This window comes from Ostrea edulis, chromosome 8 (genome assembly GCF_947568905.1).
Source record: "Ostrea edulis chromosome 8, xbOstEdul1.1, whole genome shotgun sequence".
Classification (NCBI taxonomy): domain Eukaryota; kingdom Metazoa; phylum Mollusca; class Bivalvia; order Ostreida; family Ostreidae; genus Ostrea; species Ostrea edulis.
Window position 1 is genome coordinate 4,203,951 of NC_079171.1, and position 21,178 is coordinate 4,225,128.

The 21,178-nt window shown below is 39.4% G+C and overlaps 1 protein-coding gene and 1 pseudogene across 1 annotated transcript; one reads left to right on the plus strand and one right to left on the minus strand.

Moving 5' to 3' along the window:
- Positions 1 to 9,447: 9,447 nt before the first annotated feature.
- LOC125660764 (uncharacterized) lies at positions 9,448 to 10,294 on the minus strand (annotated as a pseudogene).
- Positions 10,295 to 13,804: 3,510 nt separating this feature from the next.
- On the plus strand, positions 13,805 to 15,262 carry LOC130049371 (uncharacterized). The gene has a single exon (XM_056146825.1). The coding sequence runs from the start codon at positions 13,805 to 13,807 to the stop codon at positions 15,260 to 15,262; it is 1,458 nt and encodes a 485-aa protein (XP_056002800.1).
- The last annotated feature ends 5,916 nt before the right edge of the window (positions 15,263 to 21,178 follow it).

Consider the following 21,178-nt stretch of genomic DNA (forward strand, 5'->3'; position numbering starts at 1 on the left):
ATCAAAAATAGAATCATAATCATCATCAGAATCTGAAGAATATGCTTGAAGTCTGTTAATCTCCATTTCAGACTTTGTAGGTAATGTACATTTTCTTTTTTTAGGCTTAAAAATTCTATGTGTTCTGAAAAGCAAGTTAGCTTTTCTTACTCTTCCTTGATTTAATTTATCAGTAACTTCAATACTGTTTTTTCTTGTTTTGTATCTCATTCTTAATCTATCTATAATAGAAATTATCTCACAAATAAGAATACAAACACAAATCACATGAAGGGAATAAGACAGTTTTATACACTGACCTTCTGCGTCTGATTCATCAAATGTCTCTTCATCATCATCTCCGGTTCTTGCGACAGTAATTCTAGTAGGTGAAGTAGTGGCAGAACTTCTTTGTTCAGCAGTAGTAGTTCTGACCATGGTTCTGTCAGTCCCTCTGTTGAGGATAGGTGTAGTAGCGGTGGTTTCAGTAGTAGTGGTTCTGACCATGGTTCTGTCAGTCTTTCTGTTGAGGATAGGTGTAGTAGCGGTGGTTTCAGCAGTAGTGGTTCTGACCATGGTGCTGTCAGTCCTTCTGTTGAGGATAGGTGTAGTAGCGGTGGTTTCAGTAGTAGTGGTTCTGACCATGGTTCTGTCAGTCCTTCTGCCAGCTGTAGGAGTGGTGGTTGTTTCTCTGGTATATGGTACATCTGGGGAAGAAAAAATGCATTATATATTGACATCAAATGTTTACAAAAGTTGTTTTGACAGTCAGTTCCAAAAACAACCACCCTCATTCGATATATAACAGGATATTGTGCTTTTCTGGATCCTCTGACTACATATGTGATAGATTTTTTTTAAATTGAGTATTGTGTTATTTCTTTGTAGTTAGATGTCATCCCCATTAACTAATAATGAACAAAGCATAGCATATGTAGGGATTTTTTTTTTATTAGTCCTTCTCCGATAGAAAGCTCTCAGTAACGTCTGTTCTGATATTAACTTTATTTAAAGGAACCATACCTGTTTACAAAACTTAGCATTAAAATCTCAGTGTCTGTAACATTCATCTATATTGTTAACGAGATCTTCAGCTCAATCTAATGTTTAAATAATGAAATAAACGTGAAGTTGTCCCATCCAAAACACTAAATGCATAAAAAAAACGTTGTATACACAAGTTTCGATGACGTCACAAATCATGTACACAACATTCCATTCACTCGTAACCACTCGGCCATATTCGTGGAGAGAAAAAAACCGAGTGGCAGATGTATATTATATTTTTAAATACACACACACACACACACACACACACATATATATATATATATATATATATATATATATATATACACGACAATAAGAAAACTTGGACAAATTGTAAAACAAGAGCTTTAATTACTTACCATTGCATGCCTCTCCGAAACGATTCTTCGCAAATTTTTTTGCACCATCAGGTACCAAGTTTAATGAACAACTAAACATTATAATATCTCGAAGATTGTCACAGGGCCACGGAATCACTCTCACGCAACCAAAAGTTATCCGTCGACAGTCAGCTATTCCAGTTCGATTAATGATGCAACTTCTGTAAGGCGAACCCTCAGAAATACATGTAGATATGAGCATAACTAAAATTCAAAGTTCTTTTCCTTCCATCCTCATCACGCAACGTCCGTCTCCGCGTTTTGGAATAATATGGCGTGGGTTTTTGTTGGTCATATGACTTTTACCCGCGAATTCCATATATGGAGATATAAACATTTTAACGCACGTGGTCATGATGCGGGTGTTTTAGATCTGATCAAATTTCTGCATCCGCCCCCAGATTTAATTTATATCAATGTTAAATGAGTGCTCCCGATCTACACAGTTCATAATGACAGATACATTAATAATATTGTATGGTATTGCTATTAATTACAATCTAATATTTCAACACCTAGACCTAGTGGAGATGATTTTATAATGGGGGGGGGGGGGGGGGGGGGCGCAAGGATCTTCGTAGCTCAAATTATAAACGATGACACACGTCATGGTTATCGACACTGTGTACTTTGGGTGTGAATGAAAGAACAAACTTATTTTTACCCTATTTTGACAATCCACCGGTGAATTCTTTAAAATGATATAATGATTTTAAAAATACACAAACAAGCGCATACCCCGTAGCAAAATCACACTCAAGATTGTGATTTTTTTTCTTTTTCAGTCTTGAATTTAAAACATTGAAAACGAAAACATGAACGTATATTTGTAAATTAAATTAATTCGCTTTAATAATTCGTGATAGTTTTATATTTTGAAAGGAATTATTTACAAGATATGACTAAAATGAATTTTTAAAAAAAAATCACTTCTGTGATCTTTGTGAATGACTATAGATAAATGAAGTTGTGTCATGTAAATGGTGTGAAACGACGAAGCGGTTTTATATAGGATATCGTCATTTTTTTTTTTTAAATAATAAAAAATCAAGCAAATTATAATTATAGAATATTAGCATAGAAACATATACGATTTCAAACTACACCACATGTAGAATAATTATAGAATGTTAGCATAGAAACATATAACACGCGCGGTCATAAAGCGCACGCGCGCTGTATTTCTAAATTTTAAAAACTCACTTCGGTGATCTTTGTGAATGACTAGATATAGATCAAATATAGAATATTAGCATAGAAACATATAACACGCGCGGTCATAAAGCGCGCGCGCGCTGTATTTCTAAATTTTAAAAACTCGCTTCGGTGATCTTTGTGAATGACTAGATATAGATCAAATCGTGTCATGTAACCAACTCCACACAGGTGTAAAATAAACAAAAGCGGTTATCTTGATTTTTTTTAAAAATTATAAAATCAAACCTAAAGTATAAACAATAAGACAATCCCGTGTTGAATATAATTATAGAACATTGCTGTAGAAACAGCTTCGAAAAGTTTAATTTTGTGTGATAAAGAAAAATCAACCATAGGGTACGATGCAAACCTAAAAAAAAAAAAAAAAAAAAAAAAACCCAATAGGACTCGTATTACCTGAAGTGTAGAATAATTATAGAATATAAGCATAATTGGTAGACATTCTGGTATTACTAAGAATGAACGAATCCGCAACAAATGCACCTCCGACCGCTCATTAGGAGATGAGATTCATTTTTCTGATTAAATGTGACAAGTTTGTTAATAAAAGGAAATCTTTTTTATGATGCCACAGAAAAATCCGTAAACAAATTTTGGTAAACTTAATGATGAACAGAAATTTACATACATGTATACTGAGTTCTGAAGAACCCTTTTTTTTTAAATCCCAGTTGGAAAATCATTTTCAACAATATGTGTAAGTAATAACTTTGTGCTTGAACTGTGAGTTTAATAATCACTTCTTTTTCTGTGCTAATATATGGGGTTTTTTTTTGTTTTTTTTTTTCATGCTGCCCTTGAGAGCCGTTGATTGGAAAAATAAAATAGTATAATATACGATGTATTGAATAATTATAACACATAAGTATAGAAACATATACGATTTCGTACTACACCACATGTAGAATAATTATAGAATGTTAGCATAGAAACACATACGATGTAGAAAACGCGCGCACGATCATAACGCGCGCGCGGAATTTTCTACAAGGTAAAAAATGAGGCCACTTCTAATTTAAATAAATACAATTGAGATGGTTGTCACGTTTTTTTGGTTTTTTTTTTTCTCCACGCACCCCTTTTCCATCCCATGGATAAATGTAAAGCAAATCACAGTCTTCAGAACAAATCCTTCAAAACAGACGAGATGGCAGAAGCTTTTTTAAAGACATTAGAAGATTTCGAGCAAGAGTGGGTAGATTTGGGGAAAGAATTTGATGTGATGTTTGATTCGGGGTAAGTACGTCTTCTTTTTTAAGATTTATCACTCATTAAGAGATCAGATTTAAGGACAGACAAGACGTTTCCGACATTTTCTCAATTTTTTTTTTCAATCTCCTTAAAATGAAGAGTTCTTTAGAAATAAATTTAGAATTTTGTAGTGTACCAATATTACCTTTAATTACGTCTTTGTCTGAATAGCACAGTGGTTAAGACATCTGACCACTATACCGAAGACCCTGCGATCGATACCCCAAAACACAGGAATTTTTCTGTCTCACGTATTGTATGATATTACATTTTTACTTGCAACAACCAGGAACTACCAAAATATATCACTCTGAAATAGATCTGGTAAGGTAACCTCAGATTTTTTATGGAAACAAGATAGAATGCAGGTAAACTGTATACAAAATATCACCAAAAATTATATACATATATATATTATTGAGGAACGTCTCGTCTGTCCTTAAAACACCCAGTTATAAGCATTTTTCCTAAATTACAAATTTTATTCTTTTATTTTCATATCACAAATTTGTTATTTAATTTCTTTTACCAAAATATCTTTAAAATTCTATTTAACTAGGAATTCCCCCCAAGATCTCCAACTGATTGATCTAAGTTATGAAGAGCCGTTAAAGAGCGGGAAAAAGAGAAAACTGAGCGCGACGGAGGATTCGATAATTCTCTCTCTCTCTCTCTCTCTCGTGAACTAACTCAACTTCTTAAATTAGGCTTCAACATATGTACTGAGAACTAATCAAGCTCTACCCAGAGTAATCGTTCCTGCTACGCTCCACTTATTCTCTACCCGGAGTTGTCGTTCCTGCTACGCTACCTCTGTCAACGTTTAAAAATTATTTTTTTTACTCCACGTGTAAATAATTTTTTCGTGGTTGATGAATTGTAACTAAGAATCAGTTTTATGAAATATGAGGTAAACATATGGCGAGCAACTTATTGTTGCTCTAATTTCCGATACAAAAAAAGTATTTTTTCTAGATCCGCCAGTGTTTCCTAGTGTAATTTGAACTCAAAATCTGCGATTAAGTACAAATCAATGCGTCTTGTGTTACAGAAAGGCTTGGCATCTTCTTAGTATTGACATGTTTACATATATTGTTGCAACTAAAGTCGATAGCTTCATTTATTTGAACATATTTCGGATTACTTCCATTTTGTCAAGAATCTTGGGCAAACCCGCTTTAAATAAACGTTGACAGAGGTGATGTCACGCAGCGTAAAACACCCTCTGGTGAGAGATTCTCTTTTAAATACAAGTGCTTCATTACATACATGATTGTTGATTGACATGAAACTTAATATTTTAAATTTAATTTTCTTAAAGGAAAATGGCGAGACAAGGGTTTACTCAACAGAGGAGTCAGGAGGACCCGCTGTTAAATACATTTAGGTATAGTTGCCTTATTCAGTGAAGTAAAGAAAATGGTTTATTATAACTCATTTTAGCTTAAAGTCTTAAAATACTTAAAGACAAATCTCTGTTAAACATAAAAGTATAAAAATTGATATTTGTTGAAAGATTACTTTGTTTTTTAGAAACTTTGTTTCATTCTTTTGTTACAGAAAGGAAAACAATGATAAGTACGAGACGCTTGAAAAGCGCACCAAAACAAGATCAACTTTCACTCTGGTGATGTCTCCAGGGTATAGCCCAACGTCTCCAGGGTATAGCCCAACGTCACCCAAACACAGCCCGGCGTCTCAAGAGTATACCCCAGCGTCACCCAAACACAGCCCGGCGTCTCAAGGGTACACACCAACGTCACCCAAATACAGCCCGGCGTCTCCAGAGTATAACCTTGCGTCACCTGAATATAGCCAGATGTCATCAGTGCAAGACCAATTCCTCCAATTCCTTCCGGCACCAGACCATAAACCTTCCAGGAATACACCAACAGTGCTATCCTCTAACGAGTATACCCGCGCAAATTTAACCTTCACAGAAACCTCGGGGCAATATCCTCTTAAGGAGGAGCTGCGCGCGCTATGTGAACTTGTTGATTCGATTAGAGTAGACTTGCTACAGTCCTCCATGCTAGTCAACTATATTCAAGACTATATGAAAAACTGGAAGTGAACTCAATTCCATGATAAGTAAAGACACTCAATATCCCCAAAAAAAGATGCCTAGGAGCCGAATTCATGAATGTTTATAGATATTATGTGTGTACTGAGTGATATATATTTTATGTGTGTACTGAGTGATATATATTTATAAGACTGAAATAGTTTTTTTTTTGTTTTTTTTGCAAACAACATTTTTTTGGTACCTAAAAGTTACTTAAGATGTGTCCAGATCATTCATCGTATTTATAAAATCATGTGTATTTAATTATTGATATTGACAAATAAAATTTTTGTCAACAACTTTATATATCTTCTTACTATTGGTGTTCAAGTTTATTAATGAGGCAAAAAGAAATAAGCTGTATATCACGATGTATGACTTACTGATACAAGCTGGTGTTTTTCCTATGAATTCCTGGATTTTATAAATATCGATGTCTTGGAAATATCAGGGGTTCTATGAGTAGATTAGTGTGACCCAAGACGGCTTGATGAGATGGGTGACCCCAGACGGCCCCCAGGAGTGGTGACCTCAGACGACCCTAAGAGTGGTGACCTCAGACGACCCTAAGAGTGGTGACCTCAGACGGACCCATGACGTCAGGTGACCTCAGACGGCCCTAAGATTGGTGACCTCAGACGGCTCTAATATTGGTGACCTCAGACGGCCCTAGACGTGGTGCCCCCAGACGGCCCTAGGAGTGGTGGTGACTCTAAGGTGCCCCCAGACTACCCCCCTTACTACTAACGGTAAATTAATGATCCCAGTGTTTTCATTGGCTGCTAATGCGGTGCCATCGGATTTTAAAATTTTGGCTTTTACATATAATCGACTTCTTTTTAAATCGATGTATTCAGCTCCCGATCCCGATACGACTATTTCTATGGGAGTGTCTGACACTCCAATACTGGAAATCGGCCTGGCTTCCGTAAAGTACACCTTCTCCACTGCTACTTGATTAGTCGGGGAAGTAAAAAGAGAGAGTTCCATGGGCTGTGCTATGTCTTTATCCTCGCTGCTTAAGAATGTCATCCTCACTGTTTAAAGATGTTTTTGTAACTATCAATTTCAAATGTTTTCAGTCGTTTTTTCTGAGATTTTTTCCCTCCGAATATCTGTCGTTTCTTCGAACTTCCGTTTGTTTTCTTTTTCGTCGCAAAAGGTTTCTTCTTGGGAGTAGATTTTTTCTTTACAACTTTAGTTTTCTTCCTCTTCTGCGATGTTGACGTCTTCAACTTTTTTGAAGGAATGACAGAGGACTGTTTCCTTGGTCTTTTTATACCCTTCTTGACTTTGACAAAAGGAGCACCTTTTTTCACATCTTTTAGGTGTTCTGTCTTGGCTCTTTCTTCCACGGCAGCCACAGGTGTTACTTGAGGAATGGGGTTAACAGTTTCTAACTGCGAATGGGGTCTAATGGGAATGACGTAAGATTTTCGACTTCTCATCCCTCTCCCTATTTGCTTCGGTTTATATTTATAGGGATTAAATTTTTTCTCCGCCATATTTTTGTAAAAGGCTTCCCATAATTTTGGGTCACTAATGTACGTCTTGCTATTCATCATAAAACGTAGGGAAACTTCTTAAAGTGAAGTGTAACGCTCACCGGTCCGTCCAAGAATGAAACCAAGTTGCATGCTCTATCTGTTATATATATATACAGATCTGTTGTAATTGACCGATCTTCACCGGGACGTAATATGGTAATTTGTAGATGACGTTGGTTTCCGGTTTCTCTCCAAGATATACTCTACGTAAGAGGGGCATGTCCTTACCACCCACAAAAGTTTCTTCACACGTGTCACAGCATACGAACACCTCTCGAGATTTCTTGTTTGAATTCCAGCTTTCTGTTGTAAATTCCGTTAGAGCGACCGTCCAATATCCATCTAACTGAACTTGTTTATTTAATTGAATTCGAAAACAATTCGATTTATTGTCAAAGTATTCAGAGCTGTCAGTAGACCTCAGCACCATTCGAAGACTCATCTTGACTGGTGATGATTCCTTGAAGAGATATGTATTTATTAGGTCTTTTGAAGAGAACTTTCGAGAATCCAAGAATTGAATTTACTAGGCCATCCCTCCCATTTCACGTACAGCTCTTTTGTTTTACCGCGTTTTCTCTTTCTCAACACCTTTTCGACTCGATAGAGAATATCTCCCGACTTTATGACTTTCTGCAGTTCCGATTCATAAAAAGTGCCCTCTATAGGATCATCGGCCAAATCTTTTATTTTGTACACTGGTATTCCACCTCTTTGGTATCGCTTAGAAACTTTAAAATACTCTTCTGTCCATTTCTGCTGATAATCTCTTTGGAAGGAATATTTCAGTTGTGATATACGTACGTCGTCTCCTATTTTGTATTTAAATACTCTTTTATTCCTTTTTTCCCTCATCGATTCCTTTGGTTTCTCCAACTCGCTTGATTTCGGTTTAGAATTCTTTTTCTTTGTGGTCAAATAAGTAACAAGTCTTATCTCATTTGCATTTTTCTTGTTGACAGTCGCGGGTGCATGTTCACCCAGAGATCTATGGGGTCTTTGGTTATAGCTGTTGACTAAATCTTGCAAAACCTCGACATAACGATAAGTTCTGTTCTTGATGAAGTAACGATACATTATGTTTTTCATGGTACGAATGACTCTTTCAGCATAATTTGCTTTGGTTTCGTTCTGGGTGTATATGATATGAACACTTTCTTTTTTCAAAAATGATTTTACCCAACGATTTATGAATTCACTTCCTTTGTCTGTTCTAAGAGTATGCGGTTTTCGCCCTGTTTGGAAAACAGATTTTAGCCCATCGGTGATATTTCCATGTTGCTTATTTTTCAACGGTACTATGAACAAAAAGCGACTGGATATATCTATCAACACTAGCAAAAACTTGTAACCATCATTGTGAGACGATATATTACTGACATCGGCTAAATCCCCGTCCCACATGGAATCAATGGTGTCCACTACGACTTTCGAGCGGGGAAATGAACGACGAATAGGTTTCATCAAACTGTAAGGATCTTCGTTGTTCAAAAATTGTCTGATTCTTATACGTCCTATTTTATATTTTCCATCTTGTTTTACGGCTTGATAGAGTTTATCTGGACCCCCAAATGCCCCCGGATTTCCGGGAGTATAATAGAGTTGTCTCGAATAGTCTGTATACTTTGACATCCTGTAACTGACTGATCATTCCTTCATGTTTGTCTTGTATTTTGTACCAATAAATCATAAATCAAATTTTTTTTCACTTGCGTATACTTTTATTATGAATATCATGATACAATTATACATACATACATATATAAATATATATATATAACAGTCGTTTTTTATTACATGAGTAAGACAATCAATTAATCAATAGTGGTGTCATTCATTCATTGTCACTTTCGATTGCCAGCACGTCTTGTAAGTCACCGGCATTACATTCCAGGGACACATCTTCTTTGGGTTCATAGCCAAATGGAGTACATTCTGGGCAATTCAACATTCCAAGCTAATTTAGATGGGACTCACTGAATGCGCAAAGTTCTGTGTCATTTAATTCGGGAACACATTGTCGCACTTCCTCAACGACCTGTAGTAATTTGGACAGTTTGTATTTGTTCAGGGTCACACCTTTCCTTGTCGGAACTGGTTCCAGGGCATCATCTGGCTTCCAATAATGCCTTATATCCACCGCAGTATACCCCGGGGTAATGGAGACGTATACACCCCCTCCTATATGCCATTTCATTTCGTCGTCCGATCTGTTTTCCATATAATTTTGGATGCCTGGTAGAATGGATTCAAACATCAACCATCTGGACAACGGGAAAGTTACTCCCTTCTTTGTGGGTACCAGACCGTTGTTGGCCCCTGTAAAGTGACGTATGTGCATATTTGAAAGACACGGCGGTGAGGAAAAGTTCATTGAAATCATCCAGACTGATTCTACATCGTTCATCTTGAGACATTTGTCGTGCTACAGGGTCACTCTTTGGTTTGTTTTCAACATTATGTTTTTCGGTCGTGTTCACAATCAAGGATCGGGGCATGGCTAACTTCTTTTCGTACTCGGACATGGTATCTTCGCTGTCAGTGAGAAGGTTAGATAAATCTGTTTGGCTGGCTTTCATCAGAGCCATTCGGAGACATCTGCAAGCTTTTGAGCCTCTACGGAGAATGATACTTAGTAGTTTTCTGTTTCGAGCGTAATTGGTTTTCTCCGCCTCAATTTGTTGCTTCATCTCGTCTGTTATAATGTTATAGTCATAAAGATGTCCGACAACCGAAGAGGTCTTCATTTTCCTCACCAGAGTCGAGTAGTTAATTTTAATAAGATCTTGATGTTTTTGCTCCATATCTGTTGAATCGATGTTGTGTCTAGTAAGATTGACTCAGATCTGATCAATGTTTTTATAACCACTACGTTTTTATAACAAACTATCACGTGGGTTGCTTGACCGTAGACTTTGCGATGGGAGTGGTTGACCGTAGACATTTGATGGGAGTAATGTGTTATTTCTAAGGTGACTGCAGCCGTAATGATTGTACACTCCATTTTATATACAGAACAATCATGCCACTCCCATATTTTTCAGTGTTAACTACACTTGACCTCAGACATTTTCATGTCATTTAATCTTAAAAAAGTAGGGTTGCTGACAATAATATCTCAGCTTGCTCAATTCTCCTTTTAAAATGAGCTCTATCTATAGCATACTGCATCCATATCCTCTTCCGTTCTTCATAGGGTATTGAGATTATTTGTACATGATTGTCAAATTTAACTTTCTTCTGTATTATGACCATCTTCTTAAACATGTAATTGATTACAGACCGTACTTTTTAGGCATAATTCGGCGTTTAAGTAAATATTCCTTGGATCCCCAGCAATCTGCGACATCGTATCCTTCTCTCATTTTCTGTTTAAAATCAGCAATACATTCTTCTTTCTTATCAAACCATTGACTCTCTAAAAGTGTCCATCTTTTCTGATCTCTTTTAATACAGTTCCACGCCAAAACTTTCCACTTGTACTGCGTAATGTGTTCATCCATGGTTAGAAAATGAAGTGTGTATGTATTGTACAATACCTAATATATATATATATATATATATATATAACCCCAGACGGCTTTATGGGATGGGTGACCCCAGACGGCTTTATGGGATGGGCTGTGACGTCATTGACCCCACAGAGACCCCAGAAGTAGAATAACGCGTCCCGATAAGGAGTTCAACTGAGTGCACTTTTGAGGTCAAAAGGTCAAGTTTTAGAACGCACTGGAGAGTGTACCGAGGCTGCGCCTGCCGAGGTAGCGCGTGTCGAAGTAGCGCTAAGGCTGCGCGTGCTAGGAGTGCACCGAGGTAGCGCGTGCTGTGCAGGGGTAGGACGGTATGAACTAGAGCGCGTGCTATGACGCAACAATGGGTTGATAGTGCTATGACGTAACAGTGGGGTTAAAGTCGCTATGACGACAAGGCCTGTGTTTTATCGGTGTGTTAATCCTTTAAAATCCACAGTGGTATGAATAAAAAAACGCATGATGTGAAGTTTACACATTTATTAAATGTTATAATCTAATTAATTTAGACTCCAGGTTATTGACGTTGTGGAAAAACCTGCTTTTCTATGACGTCACAATAAGTATATAAACGCAATACACAATTCGCGTTGTCACTTTCATCAGCATGTCTGAGCGAATACACAACGACTTTCGGAATAACAGAGATTGAGATTTTTAGAGGAACAACTTCACATACAGCGAGAGCGTGAATTAGAACTCCGCAGAGAAAACTGGCGACGAGTGAGATTTTACAGCGGGGAGGGGGGATAGACAGAGAAAAACGACAGTTAGTGTCGGAATATTATCAAATCAAGCTCGACAGAGGCCGTCATTCCAGGAAATTTAAAGTGAAACAAAATGTGTACAACGTTACTTTCAAAGAGCTTCCAGATTCTTCCTTTATTCGGCGATTATTCAAAGATATGCTCAAAAATGTGAAACGGGAAATGCAGTGCAACCCCAATGATTATGTAAGGCTCAATATTCGACACCCGTCTTTGGATTCCGAGATTTGGGTGGAATTCACACAGTCCAAGAATCTCAACGAGGATAAAATTTTGAATAAGATAGAAGCCGTACAGCAATCTAAGAAAGAGTTCCTGATGACAGACGGAGCCACACAACTGGATTTTTTCCATGTGAAATATCCGCAAGGTAGCGGGGGAAACAAGAAAAAACATCTGCATGTGGATAAGGAGAAATTTAAGATCTCCAAGAGAGCTATCGTTCAAATTCAAAACCCCGAGGATTCCCTATGTCTACCCCGAGCTATCGCCGTGGCACGGTCACACAGTCAAAAACCTGAGATTCCGGACCCCGAATGGAAAAAGAAATGGTTACGCATGAGAAAAGGGGATACCAAAACACTTGACCAGAAACGACAGGCCTTAGCTCTCATGGAACAAGCCGGATGTGCAATCGACCAACCCTGTGGCCCTCAGGAGTGGGAGAAATTACAGCAGGTACTTACCCCTCATTATCGATTGAAAATATTTCAATTTAAGATGAACACACAGCGTTTAAGGTTAGAACCCATCTACAAAGGACAGGGTCATGGTGTTTGTTTGAACATTCTGTTGGATAACGAACATTACGATGCCATTACATCTATGGGGGGAATGACGGAAAATCCATATTATTGTGATTACTGTGATGTAGGATATAGCCACATCGAAGACCATCAGGGTTAGGGTCTGTCCTCACCGCTGTTCGTTTTGTTTAGCCGATTCTCCCTGTACCCCGGACGGTACCCATACGAACTGCCCTCATTGTAAGGGTTTTTTCAGAAATGCTACGTGTTACCAGACCCACTTGAAACCCCTACAATAGCAATACTACGATAACCGTCTGCAGTTTAATGGGACGTTGTGACCAGTGTCAGAAATGGATGTCCAAGCAGTTATTAAAACACCATGCCTGCGGAGGTCAATATCGATGCCACATCTGCAAGAAACTCGTCACCATGCCACATCGCTGCTTTGTTCAAAGGAAACCTAAACCCAAACGCAACAAGGAATTGAAAATGTACATTTATTACGACTTCGAATGTACACAGGAAAACGGAATTCACATCCCTAATTTATGTGTAGCAGAACGCGTGTGTCAACATTGCGACAGTTTAGATATCGACACCCCCTGTCACCACTGTCAAGGCTTTGGAGCACAACGCCGCTTCATATTTCAAGGACCAGACACCTTAAAACAGTTTATGGACTGGTTATTACAGGCCGAGACGGACGAGAAGGGTAATGTGACTTTCAAACACGACGAGGCTACCATCATTGCGCACAATTTCAAAGGATACGATGGACAGTTTATCTTGAATTATCTGGTTCACACAGCCTGTATCAAACCCGCAATCATCCTCAACGGGAGTAAAATCTTGTGCATGGGAGTATTCAGCTTGAGATTCATTGATTCTTACAATTTCTTACCCTTTGCCCTGGCCAAGATGCCCTCTGCGTTTGGTTTAACAGAACTGAAAAAGGCTATTTCCCCCACTTTTTCAACACGGAACAGAACCAGAATTACGTGGGACCTTATCCAGATGCGCACTACTACAATCCTGACGACATGTCGATAGCCAATCGCGAGACCTTCTATACCTGGTACAATCAGCAGCAGGGAAAAGAGTTTGATTTCCAGAAGGAATTTCTAACTTACTGTACCTCGGACGTGGATATTTTGCGCCGGTGTTGTGCGCAATTTAAGTCTACCCTCTATGGTCTCGTACGCGTTGACCCATTTCAGGAATCGATTACTTTTGCGAGCACGGCTAATTTAGCCTATCGACGAGGATTTATGTCACAGGACACCATTGCCATTATTCCTAATATGGGATATCAACCATCGCGCCGCTACTCGGCCAAGGCTTGTCGTTGGTTAGCCTGGTTAGAGAATCAACACCATTCCATACGTCATGCTAAAAACGGGGGTGAAGTCACTTTAGGCTCCTATACAGTGGACGGGTACGATGAGGAATCGCGCATCGTCTATGAATTCTACGGCTGTTACTGGCACGGGTGTCCTATCTGTTATCCGAATCTGTTGACGGAAATGCATCCTCATCGAGTCCAGCATACGTATCAAGATCTGCACGTGCAGACCTTGAAACGAGCCACAGCTTTAGAGGAACAAGGGTATACAGTCGTGAACCTATGGGAACACGAGTTTGACCAGCAAGTTCAAAACAACACCGAGTTACAAACGTTTATACAAGAAGTCAATATTCAGGACCCCTTAAATCCTCGGGAAGCCTTATATGGAGGTCGTACCAATGCTACTCGCCTGTATTGCAACGAGGGAGACATGCGATACGTCGATGTGTGTTCCTTGTATCCTTACGTTCTGAAATACAAACCGTTTCCCACCGGGCATCCTCAAGTCATCACCAGCGATTTCAAGAATGTGAGAGAGTACTTTGGTCTCATTCATTGTCGTGTCTTACCACCACGAGGTCTGTATCACCCCGTCTTACCCTATAAGACGGGAGGAAAATTACTCTTTCCCTTATGTCGAACCTGTGCCGAACATCGCAACTTAGACCCTGACGAGCGATGCCAGCACACCGATTCACAGCGTAGTCTGACTGGCACCTGGGTGACTACAGAACTTCACAAAGCCTTAGATTTAGGATATCGTCTCGACCGCATCTATGAAGTCTGGCATTTTGAAAACTCCAGTCAGGACTTGTTTCGATCTTACATCGATACTTTTTTAAAAATTAAACAAGAAGCTTCCGGATTCCCCGATCATTGTCAAACGAGCGAACAAAAACAAAGCTACATCGATGAGATCCGTCGACGAGAAGGTATCTTTATGAATCTTTTAGATATCGAGAAAAACCCTGTCCGAAGAACCATTGCCAAACTCTTTTTAAATTGTCTGTGGGGAAAATTTGCTCAAAGATTACAATTACCGAAAACCCAGTATCTGACCGAAGAAGAAGAATTACAACAAAAAATAGAAGACGCCACTTTAGAAATCAAAGGAATCGAGCTCCTAGAAAATCGAGATCATCCGGAAACTGACATGATGCTAATCAATTATCAAGAGAAAGAAGACTTCCTAGAAGACTGTCCTTTTGGAAACGTAGTGCTGGCTTGTTTTACCACAGCGCATGCTCGTTTACATTTGTACGAGACGTTAGAGCCTTTGGGGGAACGCGTCCTCTATTTTGATACGGATAGTATTATCTATCAACATGACGAGACCCAATTTAATCCTACCATTGTCAACAGTTTAGGCGGCTGGACCTAAACTGTAATTAGAAGATTTATTGAGCAAAATGGGTGTGCTACATTTTTTTTTGTTAGTACATGTTATCCGGCGAAGTCGAAGGAATGTCGACTATTACTGGGACGACTTAATTTGTATGCAAGTCGCCTCGATATCAATAAAGATTGTTGACATCAGTTCTCTCTCCTCTTTCCAGGTAATTAATGTGTACATTCTTGCTTGTATTTGATTTGCCATGTATAAGGATTTATGCAAGGTACTAGCGTAGCTGTATATATGTTAGAATTACGTGCATACCCAGCTGTTTGTGCATATTTTGTTATTTTAAGCAGCCAGGTCTGAAAACATGTGCTTGTAGGTCACGTGACTGCAGTTTAGTAACATTATAAGCAAGTGTGAGTTAACGATGTTTATTTTTATGTATGTTTATCAATAGTGTTTAAGTTTGGAGACATTGGAACAATTCTAGTCACAGTATTATAGCGAGTAAGCATAATAGTCAGTTATTTACATGGGACTATCACTTATTTTTCCCGCATTTTCCACATCCGGGTTCTTTCAAAATGGCTGCGCCCATGTATTTGTTATTGTTTAGCAACTGGGCTATTTTCTGTAATGTTCGATTACCGTCATAGTTTATACTTTCAGTCAAATGATTTCATAGTTCATTTATTCAATGCTACAGTGTTCTTGATGTGAATTCAGTCAGTTGAGGACATGTTTTACTGTGTAGTAGTTGGAATGCCATTTGCCCCTAACCATTGAACATGTCATTTGTCACTAGTCATTGAAACTGAGATTTATGTTTGTGTTGACTTAAGACAATTTAATTTGTATGCAAGTCGCCTCGATATCAATAAAGATTGTTGACATCAGTTCTCTCTCCTCTTTCCAGACTCTAGCTCATAACAGTTCCTGATTCATCCGGGTAACAGAAGTCAATGTGCGTTATCCTCACTTCATTCAGAGAACGCGCCAGCACGATGTTCGCACTATCCCCTTAGTGAAAAAATATCGCATGGTGTATGATAAACGCCAGCGGGTTCATCATTATAACACGCTTCCTTCTGGGTATTAGGTATAAAAAGGAAACGCGTCTTGAGAAAAACATCAGTCTGCAAAATGAGTAAATGTGGATCACTACAGAATCCTTCAGTGCCTTCCTATGGTGAATTATCGACTCGTCTAGCGTCATTTCAAACAGCCCCCGATATTCTGTTGAACTTATTACCTAACATTGCAGAAGCCGGATTCTTTTACAAAGGAATGGATGATAATGTGCGTTGTTTTCATTGCACATTGTCTCTCAAACATTGGGAACCCGGGGACGATCCTTGGATAGAACATGCCTATTGGAACCCTCATTGTGCTTACGTGTTGTGCAATAAAAGTGTCAAATGGGTACGACAAGCTTTCAATGCCTATGCCCGCGCTAAAGACAGTGATCGCGATTGGGGAGGTTTACCCTTAGACGCGGCAGGGAATCCGTTGTGTACCCAGAAATGTCACATTTGTTTAGAACGAGACTTGAGAATTGCTTTTTTACCTTGTGGTCATTTATGTACTTGTGGTATGTGTGCTGCAGGACTTAGAACATGTCCTATTTGTAGAGATTCTTTTGTAGAAACGGTTCGTATTTTTACTTGTTAATAAATATGTATGATCCCTTGAACTTGTGTCATTTATCAAGATGTTTGCCTACGAGACACTGGCTCCGTTTCAATTGAAACATGAATTTACTATGGTGGTGGCGGGTCCCTCTAAATCGGGTAAAACGGAATTTGTGAAGCAACTGGTACAAAATACACAGTGGATATCACCACCCCCAGAAAAAATAGAATGGTGTTATCGAGAATGGCAACCGGCTTACGAATCATTACAAAAAGCTGTAACATTCGTTCACAACATTCCTCAAGACGATGAGAAATTAGTCGCCGATCTCAGTACTCGGCATTTACTCATTTTTGATGATATGATGGGGGGTAAAGCCATAGAATCTATTGTAGATTGGTTTACGCGCAAAGCGCATCACCGTAATACCAGTGTTATATATATCACGCAAAATCTATTTGATCGGGCCGTGCAACATCGTACTATCAGTCTGAATGCCCACTATCTCGTGTTGTTTAAAAATCCTAGAGATAAATCTCAGATTGGGGTATTAAGTCGCCAATTACAAATGCCTCATTTATTACCCGCGTATGATGAAGCCACCAGTATTCCTCACGGGTATTTACTGGTCGATTTAAGTCCTCAGACACCCGAGGATTTAAGATTAAGAAGTCAACTCTTTTCTACCTTAGCGGTGCACATGCCACCGAGAGTATAAATATCATTATGAATGACTATTCATTTCATTTCACAAACAACTTTCATCATGGGTAGACCTACAGCCAAGAGTAAATTAGTGAAAACGTTACGACGTTTACAGCGGGAACGGGATCCCGTTCAACGAGCCCATCTCATTGAATTAGGACGTAAAGCCTTACTCAACTGGTTTGCCATGGGCGCTAAAAATTTATTACGAGGAGTCTTACCCGTGAATAAACTCACGGGGCGTTTCATTCAAGCACATCGTCATAACTTGAATGTCATTGCCAATAAGAATGCGAATGAGGAAGATCGTAAAAAAGCCATTTTGAAACGGGGTGGAACCGGATTCTTAGGAGGGGCCATCATTCGTCATTTGTTCAAATGGGAAACGGGGCAAAAACGTAAAAGACGTCCCCGTAGTGTGGCGAGAGTCGTGAAGCAAAAGAAAACACGTGTGTTACCCCCTTCCCTCTTAGCCTTAGCTAAGAAAAGAAAAAAGAAAGTTCCTAAGAAAGTTCCGAAACTCATCATTCACCGGAAGACCCTCGACCCTAAAACCAGTGTCCTGGCTCCTTATCTCTTGCGCATGGCTAAATTTCCTAAGAAGAAGAAGACCCCTAAACTCATCGTGAAAATCCCTTTTTCGAAATATATGACACCTCAAATAACCCCACCCAGGAAAACGAAGACTTTAGCAGAACTGAAACAAGGATTAGCTGAAAAGAAAATGGAACGAGCCATGCGAGGACCCATAGGAACTTCCAGAACCACCGATACAGCCTTACCCAGTTTTGGTCAAGCCTTTGGGGGTATGGCACATTTTACTCCCTTAAGCACATCGACCCCTAAGCAGAAATACAAATGTCGATATTGTCCTCTGCAATACAATTTGAAAAGTAGTCGCGATCATCACGAGGAGACCGTTCATCACGGGCGTTTCAATCCCCAGCACCCGAGCGCGTAACACTATAAAAAGCAGGGGGAGTGTGCACAGACCTTCATTATTACACTATGGCTGATACGAAGAAGTGTGAATCCCGATTAAGACCTCATTTACCCCTCTTGCAAACCTTAGCAGCTCCTCATTATTCCTCCAAATTAAAGAGAGAGGTCATCAAATATTGTTCCAATGACTGCATTCTAAAGATTTGTGAGATCGTGTACAATATATTAAAAGGGGTGATTCCTCTCACTACCGCTCAGAAGCGACAACTTGGTCCGAAGAAGCACATCTTAAGACGCATGGTGCAGCCGCAACCCGTGAAAAAACGACGAGCGTTACTCAATCAGAAAGGGGGCTTGGCTTCATTCGTTTGTGGAATTAACAAAATTTGCAAATATCCCAATAGAAGATGAGTCGTAAAATGGTATTAGTACCCGAAGCCATGCTGAATGAGTTGAAGGGAAAATTACCCAAGCCTCCCGAATTTCAATCGACCGTGGGGTTACGCAGTGAATTAGATGACATCGAACATCGAGATGATTTAACCGAGGGGGAAAAAGTAGCTTTGTATGGCCATCAACTTCATCGATATCGACAATATTTACAACAAGCACGACAACAGACTCCGTCTAAACCTTTACCACCGACACCGCCTGAGGGTGCCACAGCCGCAGATACCAATGCATTAGAAGATCAGATTATCAAAAGTGTCAGTAAACCGGGTCAAAAGAAAGCGGGTTTATTACTCGATCATCTCAAGAAATCCAAAGTCTTAACTTGGAGTAAAGAAGGAGAAATCAGTTATAGAGGACATAAGGTACCCGATTCCAATATCGTGGATTTAATCACCCGAGTCCCAGAGACAAAAACCTTTGAAACATCGTGAACCCCCTGCAGGATTACAGCAATTTGCCCAAGCTTTAAAAGAAACGAATGCCCCTAAAGGATATGTGACCAATCGTGATGTTATAAAAGCGATGGACAAGCCCGGAAAAATCAGTACTTCTAAACCTATAGATGAAGATGAGAGCGGATTTCAAGAAATCTCGGGTTTTGACCAATCTTTCTATGAAACTCCCAGACGAATGATGACCCCTAAAAATATCAGGGGGGCTGGTAAAAAGACATCACGTGAAATTGGAAAATAGTTAACGCTACCATGAAAAAATCTAGGAATCAGATCTTACAGCGACTTTATTACGATCCTAAGACGGGGTATGGAGGAGTACAGGCTTTATACCGTCAAGTGCGTAAATTAGGTCATAAGATTACTCTTGCTCAAATTCGAGAGTGGTTCAAAGAACAGGATACGTATACCCTACATAAGCCCATACGTCGGAAATTTAAAAGACAACAGACGCGAGTGACGGATATAGATGAACAATGGCAGTTAGATTTAGCCGACGTCTCGAACTTGAAGAAATACAATGATGGGTATACGTTTTTATTGTGTGCGATTGACGTGTTGTCGAAATATGCGTCGGTGGTGCCTTTAAAACAGAAAACGGGAAAAGAAATGATACGAGGCCTCAAATGGATATTTCGAGACGGACGTCGCCCCGTTCGCATTCAATCGGATCAAGGGAGATAATTCACAAATAAAGAATTTCTGCAAGCCTTCAAATCCATTCATTTCTTTACGACGCGTAATGCCGAAACCAAAAGCCAGTATCGTGGAGCGTTTTCAACGCACCCTGAAAGCACATATGTGGCGATATTTTACACGTCATAAAACACGACGGTATGTGGATGTTTTACCCGATCTGGTACACGGTTACAATCACACGTATCATCGCAGTATTCAGAGAGCTCCTGCTCAAGTCAATGCCAAGAACGTCTTGAAAGTATGGAAAACCTTGTACGGAAAACAGAGACTATCATCGACCTCTTCATTACAAGCGGGAGATCGTGTACGGATCAGTAAAGCGAAACGTACATTTGAAAAAGGCTATTTACCGAATTGGACGACAGAATTGTTTACCATTTCCAGAAAAGTTCCAGGACGCAACGTATATCGAATTAAAGACGACCATGGAGAAGAATTAGAAGGAACGTTTTACGATAAAGAATTACAAGCAGTAATTAAAAAAGACGATGTCTACGAAGTGGAGGAGATCTTAGGGTATAAAAAGCGCCGCGTGGGGAAAAGTCATTTCAGAAGTCAAAGTGCGTTGGAAAGGATATCCCCCTAGTTTTGACTCATGGATTCCGCAAGCGGATCTCATTCTGCCATGACCGTCCAATGGAAATTCTTGGGTGAAAAAGTCCCTCGAGCAGAAATTGTGTATTTTGCACAATTATTCCTGTGTTTAACAATCATTATTACGTCGGTCGTGATGTTAGCCTTAGGCGATTCCAATCGTGATTTTTGGATGGTCACATTAAGTTCTCTCGTAGGATACGTCATGCCTAGTCCACAAATGACGTTGGCGAGCCCGAGTATAAAACATGGAACGATCTTCTTCAGATTCACCAGTTCACCATGGCTAACACACAGTACGCATGGAAACAGGAGGGAAAGAAAACGGCATGGTATGTGGATAAGAAGATGTGTTTGAGACATTGTAAACAACACAAAGTGTTAGATCAACCTGTGTACGTGTACAAACGTATACTGATACCTCACGGATGGTCTGCCTTTATCATGAGGACCAAGTATCAAGATTTTCGTTGGAAAGTGA